The sequence below is a fragment of the Perissodus microlepis genome, chromosome 3 (assembly GCF_051167445.1).
Source record: "Perissodus microlepis isolate ML-2025 ecotype Zambia chromosome 3, ASM5116744v1, whole genome shotgun sequence".
Taxonomy (NCBI): Eukaryota; Metazoa; Chordata; class Actinopteri; order Cichliformes; family Cichlidae; genus Perissodus; species Perissodus microlepis.
This window is the reverse complement of record NC_140463.1, coordinates 475,668-487,840: the sequence shown is the minus strand read 5'-3', so window position 1 is coordinate 487,840 and position 12,173 is coordinate 475,668. Positions and strand designations below refer to the sequence as shown.

The 12,173-nt window shown below is 45.7% G+C and overlaps 1 protein-coding gene across 2 annotated transcripts; it reads right to left on the bottom strand.

Moving 5' to 3' along the window:
- Positions 1–327: 327 nt before the first annotated feature.
- Positions 328–10,886, bottom strand: LOC146389354 (H-2 class II histocompatibility antigen, E-S beta chain-like). Of its 2 annotated transcripts, none has more exons than XM_084922913.1 (6): positions 10,756–10,886; positions 9,313–9,582; positions 4,508–4,721; positions 1,144–1,211; positions 940–1,065; positions 328–696 (listed from the first exon to the last, which is right to left on the bottom strand). In XM_084922913.1, exons 1-6 carry the CDS (start codon positions 10,808–10,810, stop codon positions 671–673), a joined length of 759 nt encoding a protein of 252 aa, XP_084779039.1. In that variant the 5' UTR covers positions 10,811–10,886; the 3' UTR covers positions 328–670. The 2 variants fall into 2 exon arrangements, with proteins under 2 accessions (XP_084779039.1, XP_084779040.1); XM_084922914.1 differs by having other exon boundaries at positions 940–1,053; positions 10,756–10,884.
- Positions 10,887–12,173: the final 1,287 nt, after the last annotated feature.

Sequence of the window (12,173 nt, the reverse complement as noted above, 5' to 3'; positions counted from 1 at the left end):
TCCTCCCACCGTCCAAAGACATGCAGCTTGTGGGGATAATTAATTGGATAATCCAAATTGCCACTAGGTGTGAATGTGCGAGTGAAAGTGAGTGCGAATGGTTGTCTGTCCCTGTGTCCCTGCCTCTCGCCCTATGACAGCTGGGATAGGCTCCAGCGCCTCACTGCGACCCTGAAAAGGATAAGCAGAAGCGAATGGATGGATGGATGGATGGATAATTTATTTATTTACTTAAACTGGTTAAAACTGGTCTACAGACTGGTTTCTGTGACAATAATTCAATCTTCAGGTTGACATTAACAGAATGCAGGTAAACAAACACACAGCTCAAAGTTGGAGTCATTTATTTTGCAACAATGACCTCCAGTAAAAATCTGTGATCTATGGTAATCAGAACAGCAGAAACACCCAAATCATTCAGACACATGGATTACAGGGATTACATTACATGGATTAAACAGCAGACGTGCACATAAAGCATCAAACACAAGAGTCCATGTTAAACATGGTCCAAAAGCTTCCCAGTAAAACCACAACAACCATCAACAACACTGAGATGGTCCTGGATCGGTTTAGAGTCCAGACAGAGATCATCATCATCATCAGTCTGCTGAACACAGGAAACAGCAGATTTTATAACATCAGACAGAACCAGGACCAGGATCCAGGCTCAGTTACTGGGAACCAGGATACGACCTGAAAGAAGAAGATGCGAGGACACAGTCACCAACACTCTGAAAACAAACCATGGACACTGGTTTTAACAGATCAATGGCAATGATTCAGTAAAGTTTCATGTTTCAGGGCCTGAACCAGGTCTGAGAGTCCTCCAAAAAACAGTAAAAACCTGTGTTTGAAACATTAATGTAACTAACAGTTGTCTGGTTCTAAACTGTTTTCAGGTATGAACTGGTCTGTGAGTGAGAGTCCTGCTCTGACCTCGGGCCTTCCTCCTGTAGTAGATGAATCCAGCCAGAGATAAGATCAGACCCAGGATCAGTCCTGAGGCTCCGATGGAGAGCTTGGTCCTCTCTGACTCAGGCATGGACGGGTCTGAGGAGGGATCTGAGTCACACGGGTGAGAGTCAGACAGGTAGGTATGTACAGGTGTGTACAGGTGTGTAGATACAGACAGGTATTTACCCCAGTCAGTGATCAGAGGTTTCTCCAGGCTGGCGTGCTCCACCTTACAGGAGATCTTCTCTCCAGACCTTCAACACAAACATCACTGACTCTCCGATTTGGACTTTAAACTTTTAAACTTGCTGACCTCATATTAAAAATTGTTCAGGTCTCCATCATTAGAAATGGCGCTGCTAGACCTCATTCTACGTAGCTTGGAAAGAAAAGCGTCTGGACTTCTTTGAGTTGCTTGAAGACGTTTCACCTCTCATCCAAGAAGCTTCTTCAGTTCTAAGGTAAAATGGTGGAGAGTCCTAGATTTAAACCTAGTGGGAGTTTCCCCCCAAAGAAGGTCAAAGGACCCCCTGATGATCCTCTACCTAATCGCCTGAGCCAAGGTGTGAAAACGGGTGTGGGTCACAATCAGCCAGGGTTTCAGGTGAGCTCATTGTGAAACCTGGCCCCACCCTATCATGTGATTTCCTGAGGTCAGATGGCCCAGGATGTGAGTGGCCCTTGTTAAATTCTCCCAATTCTTTAAATCTTTGGGCTGAAGGAAGGACAAAACTCGGTGTATAAATGCTCAATCAACCATCATTTTATTCCATACAATTCAACATTTTATGAGCAAACACCATCCGGATGGGGAGACATGCATGAAGAGGGTCACAGCAAAATCTCAAAATGGTGGAGGGTTAGTCAAACTCTTATAGCCTCTAGTGCCCCCACCCAGTCATAAACACCTAAACATTCACATACTTTCTAACTCTCAGTGAGCCTGAGTTATGGCCTTGGCTCCCTGTTTTTCTGTCCTTTGTCCCTTTTAGGGGGGAAACTTCCACTGGGTTTAAATCTGGGACTCTCCACCATTTGACCTTAGAACTGAAGAAGCTTCTTGGATGAGAGGTGAAACGTCTTCAAGCAACTCAAAGAAGTCCAGACGCTTTTCTTTCCAAGCTCCTTAGACTACGATGACCTGGATGACTGAGAACCTTCACAGACATATTGCCGTACATTTTGGGAGGAACACCCTTCAACTGGTGCGGGAGTATGAAAGGGAATCAAGAAAACTAGCGGATTATAGGAACGATCTCCATTTCAACCTGAGATGCAGATAAAGCAGAGTTGCTCCTAAGAGCTGGCACCTTGCATCCACTGTCAGGAGATACAGAGCAGACTTGATTCTACGGAGAGCACAAAATCAGCTTCTAAGTGAAAGGATAAGACAGGTCCATTTCACTATATATGCCCTCCAAAGCAAGATTAGCCAGACTCTGCAGGAACTTCTACCCTCTCCAATCTTAGAAGAGGTTTACAAGTTTGTGGACAAGGCTCAGTGGGCCCAACACTCTAAAGGAAAAGAAAGACAACACAGGAAATTCCACACCTTGCTTTCAAAAACACTCACTCCTCAGTCTGAATCTACACAACTCAGTGAAGAACACACACCTGAGGACAGTCAGGAGAAATGGGTGAAGAACTTTTCAGACCGGAATCTCACTGAACCTGAAAAGAAAGTATTAGCCAAAGGACTCAATTTTGCCATTTTTCCACAACAGTTGCCCATAGTGGACCTCATCACAGCCACAGAAACTGCCATACGGATTAACAAATTATCAAAGACAGAAGCAGAGCAAATCAGGATGAAAGTCTCAGCCACCCTCTCCAGTGCCAAAGTCCCTCCGTCTAACCTCACATTACAAGAAAAGAAGACCGTCGTTTCTCTGAGCAAAGACCACAACATTACTATATTACCAGCTGATAAGGGAAGATGCACCGTGGTCCTAAACACTACAGATTACCACACAAAGATCACTACTCTCCTCAGTGACAACAATACCTACGAAGCCTTAAAGCGAGACCCCACAAGCAGCTACAAAACTTATAGCTTGCTTTCAAGACCTTGAAAAGGACAAAATCATTGACCGCCTTACATATCACCGCCTTTACCCAGGGCATGCCATACCCTGCATTTACGGACTTCCTAAGATCCACAAGGAAGGGGTCCCACTCAGACCCATTGTCAGTAGCATAAACTCAGCCACTTATAACATTGCAAAACACCTTGCTACCATCCTTGCTCCTCTCGTGGGGAACACCCCACACCACATCAAGAACTCCACCGACTTCACTGACAAGGTCCAGAAACTTACCCTGGATCCAGATGAAACCATGGTGTCCTTTGATGTAGTCTCTCTCTTTACTTGCATACCCACCACGGAGGCCGTGGAGACTGTCAGAAAACGACTACAAGAAGACAGCTCCTTGGAGGACAGGACCAACTTCACACCCGATCAGATCTGCACACTGTTAGACCTCTGCCTCACCACTACATATTTCAAATACAACGAGGGTTTCTACAGACAAAAACATGGCTGTGCCATGGGCTCCCCCGTGTCACCTATTGTAGCCAACCTTTACATGGAGGAAGTGGAAAGGAAGGCTCTTGGCTCTTTTAAAGGAAGAGTACCCAGCCACTGGTACAGATATGTAGACGACACCTGGGTCAAAATAAAAACACAAGAAGTGGAATCCTTCACTGCGCACATTAACGCTGTGGATAAAAACATCAAGTTCACCAGGGAAGACACAAAGGACGACTGTTTGCCTTTCCTGGACTGCGCTGTGCACATTGAAGAGAACGGCAAACTCAACATCGAAGTTTACCGGAAGCCCACACACACGGACCAGTACCTCCTCTTTGACTCCCATCACCCTCTGGAACACAAACTTGAAGTAATTAGGACCCTACACTACCGGGCAGAACATGTTCAATCTAAGCCTGAAGGGAAAAAGAAGGAACACACGCATGTAAAGGAAGCACTCAAAACGTGCGGTTATCCTAATTGGGCGTTTATAAAGTCAGCAAGGATGACTTTATCCTTGTCTTCCAAGGAGCTGTCTTCTTGTAGTCGTTTTCTAACAGTCTCCACGGCCTCCGTGGTGGGTATGCAAGTAAAGAGGGAGACTACATCAAAGGACACCATGGTTTCATCTGGGTCCAGGGTAAGTTTCTGGACCTTGTCGGTGAAGTCGGTTCTTGATGTGATGTGGGGTGTTCCCCACAAGAGGTGCCAGGATGGTAGCAAGGTGTTTTGCAATGTTATAAGTGGCTGAGTTTATGCTACTGACAATGGGTCTGAGTGGGACCCCTTCCTTGTGGATCTTAGGAAGTCCGTAAATGTAGGGTATGGCATGCCCTGGGTAAAGGCGGTGATATGTGAGGCGGTCAATGATTTTGTCCTTTTCAAGGTCTTGAAGGCAAACTATAAGTTTCTTTTTGTAGCTGCTTGTGGGGTCTCGCTTTAAGGCTTCATAGGTATTGTTGGCACTGAGGAGAGTAGTGATCTTTGTGTGGTAATCCGGAGTATACTGGAGTGCTCACCTGGGTGTGTACTCCAGGTGTGAGTGGGTCTGGTAGTACCAATCACCATCTGCCATCTCCTCAGTGGAAGTGACATCAGAGGTGACTTCCTGTCCATCTCTCAGCCAGCTCACTTTGATCTTACTGGGGAAGAAGTCATAGACGCTGCAGACCAACATGGCGGGATGCTGACTGTAAGCAGGTGTTGTGGAGTGAAGTTTGACGTACGGCTTAACTAGAGGATATTATGAGTTTCTGTTATTGTTAACGTCATATCATCAGGGATGATTGTATACATGTGCATTAATAAAGATACTGTCAACAGTAGAGTCACATATAATCAGTCTGACATCAGATGATGAATCAGCTGTGAGGAGAAACATCATCAGGCTGTAAACATTATTATTATAAAGTAAGACATGCAGAGCTGTATGTGCTGGAAATCTACCAGACTTAAACCTGGATCAGTTTTTATTAATATCCAGCAAAGTGCTGACTCAGAGTGACATCAGTTTGAACCATCAGTGAACTGTTCCTCCTGCAGATCAGCTGCTGTGGTTTGAAAGTAAAATCTGACACATGAAGACTTGATGAGAAACTAACACCTTAACTCATCCACACATAAATGAACCCTGAGTGTTTTCACTCAGTTTAATATCAACATCAAACTAAAGGACTGAATCCACAGCTGGTCCCAGTTTGAATTTCTGCTCATCCAGCTGTTTAATTCCTGAACAGAAATTATAAAGTAAAAATGATTTATTATTGTTAGATACACTTATTTCTATTCACAGTATGTTTGTGTTGTGGAGGAGATTGTGATTATGGTGGTGAGCAAGGCCCTGAGGGGGGGGGGGGGGGACTCTAGTCAGGCTGTACCATCCAGAGCCAGCAGGGGGCGCTCTGTCGGTCTATTTGATCATATTGATCAAGTCAGGTTTATTCATTCTTTTCACAAACCGCTGTACACAATAGGCTGAAATAAATATGAACATTAAGTGCCAAAATAGTGAAATATTTAATAAGGGCGTGTGTGTTCCCTCTGGGTTGTAATGGGAACTTTATCAGAATCAGAATCGTGTTTATTGGCCAAGTATATGTGCAGACACATTTGGTTCCGGTAGATGGTGGCTCTCAAACACAGCAATGTAAATCACACACACACACACACACACACACACACACACACGTGTCTATATATACATTACACATGCATACACATACATACACAAAGCTGTGTAAACCAACTATAAATAACTAATCTAAACTTATATACATAAAATAGTGGAGGTGGAATGAATACTACAGAATGTACATAAGGTGCAGCTGCAGTCTGGCAGTGGGAGCAGTGTGACAGGTCAACTGTTTAGGAGGGAGATGGCGAGGGGAAAGAAACTGTTCCTGTGTCGGGTGGTCCTGGTCTGCAGGCTTCTGTACCGTCTGCCAGAGGGCAGCAGATCAAAAAGTCTGTGTCCAGGGTGTGAGGGGTCTGTGATGATTTTCCCTGCCCGTTTCCTGGTTCTTGAGAGGTACAGGTCCTGGATGGAGGGCAGGGGGGCGCCGATGATCCTTTCTGCTGCCCGTACAGTCCGCTGCAGTCTGCTCCTGTCCTGTTTAGTGGCTGCTCCATACCAGACTGTGATGGAGGAGCACAGGACAGACTCAATGACCGCAGTGTAGAACTGGATCAGCAGCTCCTGTGGAAGACTGTACTTCCCCAGTTGTCTCAGGAAGTACATCCTCTGCTGGGTCTTTTTGAGGATGGCGTTGATGTTGGTCTCCCACTTCAGGTCCTGGGAGATGGTGGTACCCAGGAACTTGAAGTTCTTCACAGTCGACACAGGGCTCTCTGATATGGTGAGGGGGGGCAGAGTTGAGGGATGTCTCCTGAAGTCCACTGTCAGGCAAATGACGGTGGTGTCATCTGCAAACTTTAGGAGTTTAACAGCTGAGTTCTTGGAGGTGCAGTCATTAGTGTAGAGGGAGAACAGTAGTGGTGAGAGGACACATCCTTGAAGGGCACCAATACTGAGGGACCGAGTTTCAGAGGTGATCTCCCCCAGCCTCACTTGTTGCTTTCTGTCTGTCAGGAAGCTGGTGATCCACTGACAGGTAGCTGGTGACACGCTGAGCTGGGAGAGTTTGGAGGAGAGAAGTTCAGGCACAATGGTGTTAAAAGCTGAACTAAAGTCCACAAACAGGACCCTGGCATACGTTCCCGGGTGGTCGAGGTGTTGCAGGATGTAATGCAGCCCCATGTTCACTGCATCATCCACCGACCTGTTTGCCCGGTAGGCAAACTGCAGAGGGTCCAGCTGGTGGCCTGTAATGTCCTTCAGATGGGCTAACACCAGTCGTTCGAAGGATTTCATGACACAGACATCAAGGCGAAAGGTATGTAGTCATTCAGTCCTGTGATGGTGGGTTTCTTGGGAACAGGGATGCTGGTGGAGCGTTTGAAGCAGGAGGGAACTTCACACAGCTCCAGGGATCTGTTGAAGATGCGAGTAAAGATGGGAGCCAGCTGTTCAGCACAGGTTTTGAGGCAGGAGGGTGAGACACCGTCTGGTCCGGGGGCTTTCCTAGGCTTCTGTTTCTGAAATAGTCGGCTCACGTCCTCAGTGTGTATTCTGAGTTTCAGGGAGGAGGAAAGGGGGGTGAGAGGTGTGGTGGTGGTCATTGAGTCTGGATTGGAGAGGGTGGGGGTGGTCGTTGAGTCTTGATTGGGGAGGGTGGTGGTGGTCGTTGGGTCTGGATTGGGGAGGGTGGGGGTGGTCATTGAGACTGGATTGGGGAGGGTGAAGGTGAAGGGGGGAGAGGTGGGAGGTGTGTTGGGGATCAATGTCTGAAGCAATGTCTCTGGGGAGGGGAGGGTGGGGCGTGGGAGTCTGTCCGTCTCAAACCTGCAGTAGAAAGTGTTTAACTCGTTGGCCAGGTCTTTGTTTGCTTCAACAGTGGGTGGGGGGCGTCTGTAGCTGGTGATTTCCTGCAGGCCCCTCCACACTGACGCTGGGTCGTTGGCTGAGAGCCGTTCTTCCAGCTTCTGGGAGTAGATGCTTTTAGCTGCTTTGATCTCCTTGGTCAGTGTGTTCCTGGCTTGCTTGTACAGGGCCCTGTCACCACTTCTGTAGGCGTCCTCCTTGGCCTTACGAAGATGTTGGAGTTTAGGAGTGAATCATGGTTTATTGTTGTTGTATGTGCAAAAGGTCTTTGTTGGCACACACACATCTTCACAGAAACTGATGTATGATGTCACAGTGTCCGTGAGCTCATCTAGGTTCTCAGATGCAGCTTCAAAAACAGTCCAATCAGTGCAGTCAAAACAGTCCTGCAGTTCCTGCTTTGCTGCGTTAGTCCCCTTCTTCACAGTTTTGACTACAGGCTTGGCACGTTTGAGTTGTTGCCTATAAACTGGAATAAGATGGACCATGCAGTGATCAGAATGTCCCAAAGCTGCCCGGGGCACAGAGCGATAGGCATCTTTTAGAGTGGTGTAACAGTGATCCAGTATGATGTTGTCCCTGGTGGGGCAGTCTATATGCTGTCTGTATTTAGGGAGTTCGTGGTTTAGGTTTGCTCTGTTAAAATCCCCAAGGATAATTGTAAAGGAATCCGTGAATTTCCTTTCCAGGGTAGTAATCTGGTCAGCCAGCTCGCACAGTGCGTTGTTCGCGTTGGCCTGTGGAGGGATGTAAACTCCAACCAGCATGAAGGAAGAAAACTCCCGCGGTGAATAAAACTGTTTACAATTGATGAAAAAACTTTCCAATTGTGGGCTGTAGTGTTTCTGTAACACTGTGACATCAGTACACCAACCTTCATTAATGTAGAAGCAGACTCCACCACCTTTTGTTTTCCCTGAGAGCTCCGTTTCGCGGTCCACCCGGTGAAGTTGGAAGCCCGGCAGATTTAAGACAGCGTCTGGGACTCGCTCACTGAGACAGGTTTCAGTGAAGCAGAGGGCAGCAGAGCGTGCAAAGTCCTTGTTAGTCCGGTTTAAGAGCAGTAATTCGTCGACTTTGTTTGGAAGAGAGCGGAGATTCGCGAGGTGAATGGAGGGGAGTGCCGTGCGGAATCCTCGCCGACGTAGTTTCACCAGCACACCAGCACACCAGCGCGACTCCAGGAGCCACAGAGAGCTGCTGCCCCTCCAACTAAAATCTCCAAAAAACTTTCCAGGTTTGTGAAAAATGGATAAGAACTATAGTGAGACGACTGCCTGAACTGCCTGATGTTTCGCAGTTCATCTCTGGAGAAAGTGATGTGGTCTGAGTGACCAAAAGCGCGGAAAATAAACAGAAACAAGAAAAGTGCGAGAGAGCGCAGTATATTTAATAGCTCCACTGTTACACTGACTCATAGATCTGAGCTGTAAATGTGTGCAGGTGTGAAGCTGCGACACCAGCTCGGAAAGTCAGAATCAATAAATAAACAGCAGACGGTCTTCAAACAAACATCAGTGTTTCTCAATTTTGTTTGAATTAAAATAATTGAATTAGAAGAAACATGTCGAGCTGCTTTATGCTGTTAGAAATATTTATATGGAAATATTAAAATAAATAAATAAATATGAGCAATATTTCAGCTTAAAGAGGTTTAATGAATCATTAGTGTGTTATAATGAACAGCTGCAGTTGCCTGTCTCACCAGCAGGGAGCGCCACAGACTGAGGTTAGCTCTGTGACATTACAGTCAGAGCTGTGATCAGTGATTTATTACAGTTATTGATCATCAGAGTCTGACCTGCAGCTGTGAGTTCATCATGAATTATTCAGAGTGAGGTCAACATGAACACCTGATGATGTCACACAGACCAGCACACTCACCTGATTTAGACAGAATGTTGCTGTACCAGATACCAATGTTGTATTGGCAGTACATCTCCTTCTCAGCTTTCATTTGAGTCAGGTATGCACCACTGTTCATGATCTCTGCGTTCCCCTCTCCGTACTCAGTGTATCCAACAAACTTCCCCACATCGCTGTCAAACCTGGCATACTCGATCTTGTTGTAATAGTAAGATCTGATGTACTTGATGTCCTTCAGCTCAGTGGAGTTAAAGTCACAGCGAGACACTACATACATTTTGAATCCATCTGAGGACAAACAGAACATCAGACTGTGAGCTGATCATACCTGCTGTGTATGGGAAGATGTACAAATAACTTATGTTGATCATGTATACATCTATCTACTTAGCACTTTTAATTCTTATTTTTATGTATGTTGGGTAGATAGCTTGGACTGGGAGGACTGTAAGGTGCTAGTTCAGGTTTGCAGCTACCACTCCCCGGAGTGTCGGCCAGAACACTGCTCAAGGCCCGGATGAATGTTCAGAAGGGAGACAATGAAGACACCGAGGATAGTGCAGACTCTTGTATTGACTTCACACAGTTGAAGGTAACAGGGATTGTCAGAGGAGCAGGTATCGCATACAGGTTTAGGTGCGTGGGCATGTGTGTATGTGTGTTACGGCTGTGGCCATAAGAACACTGCGTGGGCTGTTTTTGTTCTGTGTGTCTTTACTGTGCTTAAGACTCTTTGCAGGTCTCTCCCCCGGCTGTCAGAGCGGCTTTTTGAACGTGGTCACATGTGCCATGGTCCAATCAGCTGCTCGCTACTCTTTGCAGGTCCCTCCCCTAATGAAGAGTAGCGAGCAGCTGATTGGACCATGGCACATGTGACCACATTCAAAAAGCCGCTCTGACAGCCGGGGGAGAGACCTGCAAAGAGTCTTAAGCACAGTAAAGACACACAGAACAAAAACAGCCCACGCAGTGTTCTTATGGCCACAGCCGTAACAATGTGTGTGTGTGTGTGTGTGTGTGTGTGTGTGTGTGTGTGTGTGTGGTCTGTTGCTCGTTAACGCACACTTCTCACGGAATGACCAATTCTCTGCTGGTAATCTGGAGCAGAAGAGCTCAGGTGCCTTGCCCACGTTGCTCCCTGCCCATCTCTCATACAAAGCGGTGGGGTGACCTCTACTGGCCACTCTAAAAAACTACAGGTGAACTAACAACTGAACAGGATAAAACCATAACTACGGGGCATTTTGTACAATGTATATTTAAGCATTGTCTGACAGAATGTTTTGCACTAAGTACCACAGCAAATTCCTAATGTTGTTAACCTGCTCAACATTTGGCAATAAAACCCTTTCTGATTCTGATCATTGATGCATTTATTGATCACTATACTGATTACAGATCAGTGTATCTCTGCAGTGTATTGATCAGCGATCAGTGTATTAATAACTGTATCGATCATACCTGCTGTGCTGAGGCTGATGAAGAGGAGGCTGAGGCAGAGGAAGGATGAAGCCATGTTCCTGAGTTCTCCTGACAAACTGACTCAGTCTGACTGAGAGCTGCTCTAAAAACAGAGGACAGGTCACATAATCACAGCGTCATCTGTTACCAGGAAGAACTCTGTGACACCAGCTTACAGCTCTCACTGGAACACAAAATAAGAAAGAAAGACGCAACAACATTGTCATCCCCTATGTAGCCTTAACGCCCACTCACACCCTGGGCCATCTGACCTCAGGAAATCACATGATAGGGTGGGGCCAGGTTTCACAATGAGCTCACCCAAAACCCTGGCTGATTGGGACCCACACCCGTTTTCACACCTTGGCTCATGTGATTAGGTAGAGGATTATCAGGGGGTCCTTTGTCCCTCTTTGGGGGGAAACTCCCACTGGGTTTAAATCTAGGACTCTCCACCATTTGACCTTAGAACTGAAGAAGCTTCTCTGATGAGAGGTGAAACGTCTTCAAGCAACTTAAAGAAGTCCAGACGCTTTTCTTTCCAAGCTCCTTACAATAATCTCTCATATTAACAGGGGTCATATTTACACACCTGTCCTCTTCTTCTTTATTAATAATAAGTAATCCGCTCTTTCTCAGTACTTTTGATCAATTGAATTTACTGCATCACACTGTTTATACTCACACTTCCTGTCTCTTTCAACTTAAAAGGACAGAAACACTCTTATTGTGAAACATTTCTGCGGCGCTCTGATGTTCCTCTGTGTGGACGGCACAGATCTCATGGATATTGGACTGAAAATGCGTCCCAAACATGAAATCTGTTTCTTAGTTAATGTGAAGTGTGATGTCATCACAGAGATTTATTTTTCAGTTTCAGGCTCCAGAGCAGCTGAATCACATTTCACTGCTACATTCAGAGTAAAGGTTCAGATGAACTTTAAATGTTTGTAATTCATATTTTCTATTTAGCTATTCATGCAGACTAAATCATATTCAATGGAGACATTCAGTCAGAGTCCAACAGCACGTTTCAGCTCCTAGATGAGTCAGTGATCAGATTGTTGACGAGGAAAAGAGTTCATCTCAACGTGATTGTCAGAGTCAATGTAAATGCTGCTTCAGTCATTGAAATGTCAGATATTAAAACATGTTACAGCAGCGTTAGAAACGTGTTATATTAATTTCTACAAACACTCATTGATTTTCTTTTCAACTACTGTTATCAGCAGACTCACACACACACACACAGATTCTTTTATTAGAGTTAAAGGGCCTGTTTGTTCAATCTGAGTCTGCTTTAAAAAACTGGAATTCAGTAACGTCATCTTTGACCAATGAAGTCAATTCAATTCAGTTTTATTTATATAGCACCAAATCACAACAAAAAGTCGCCTCAAGGCGCTTTATAGATACAG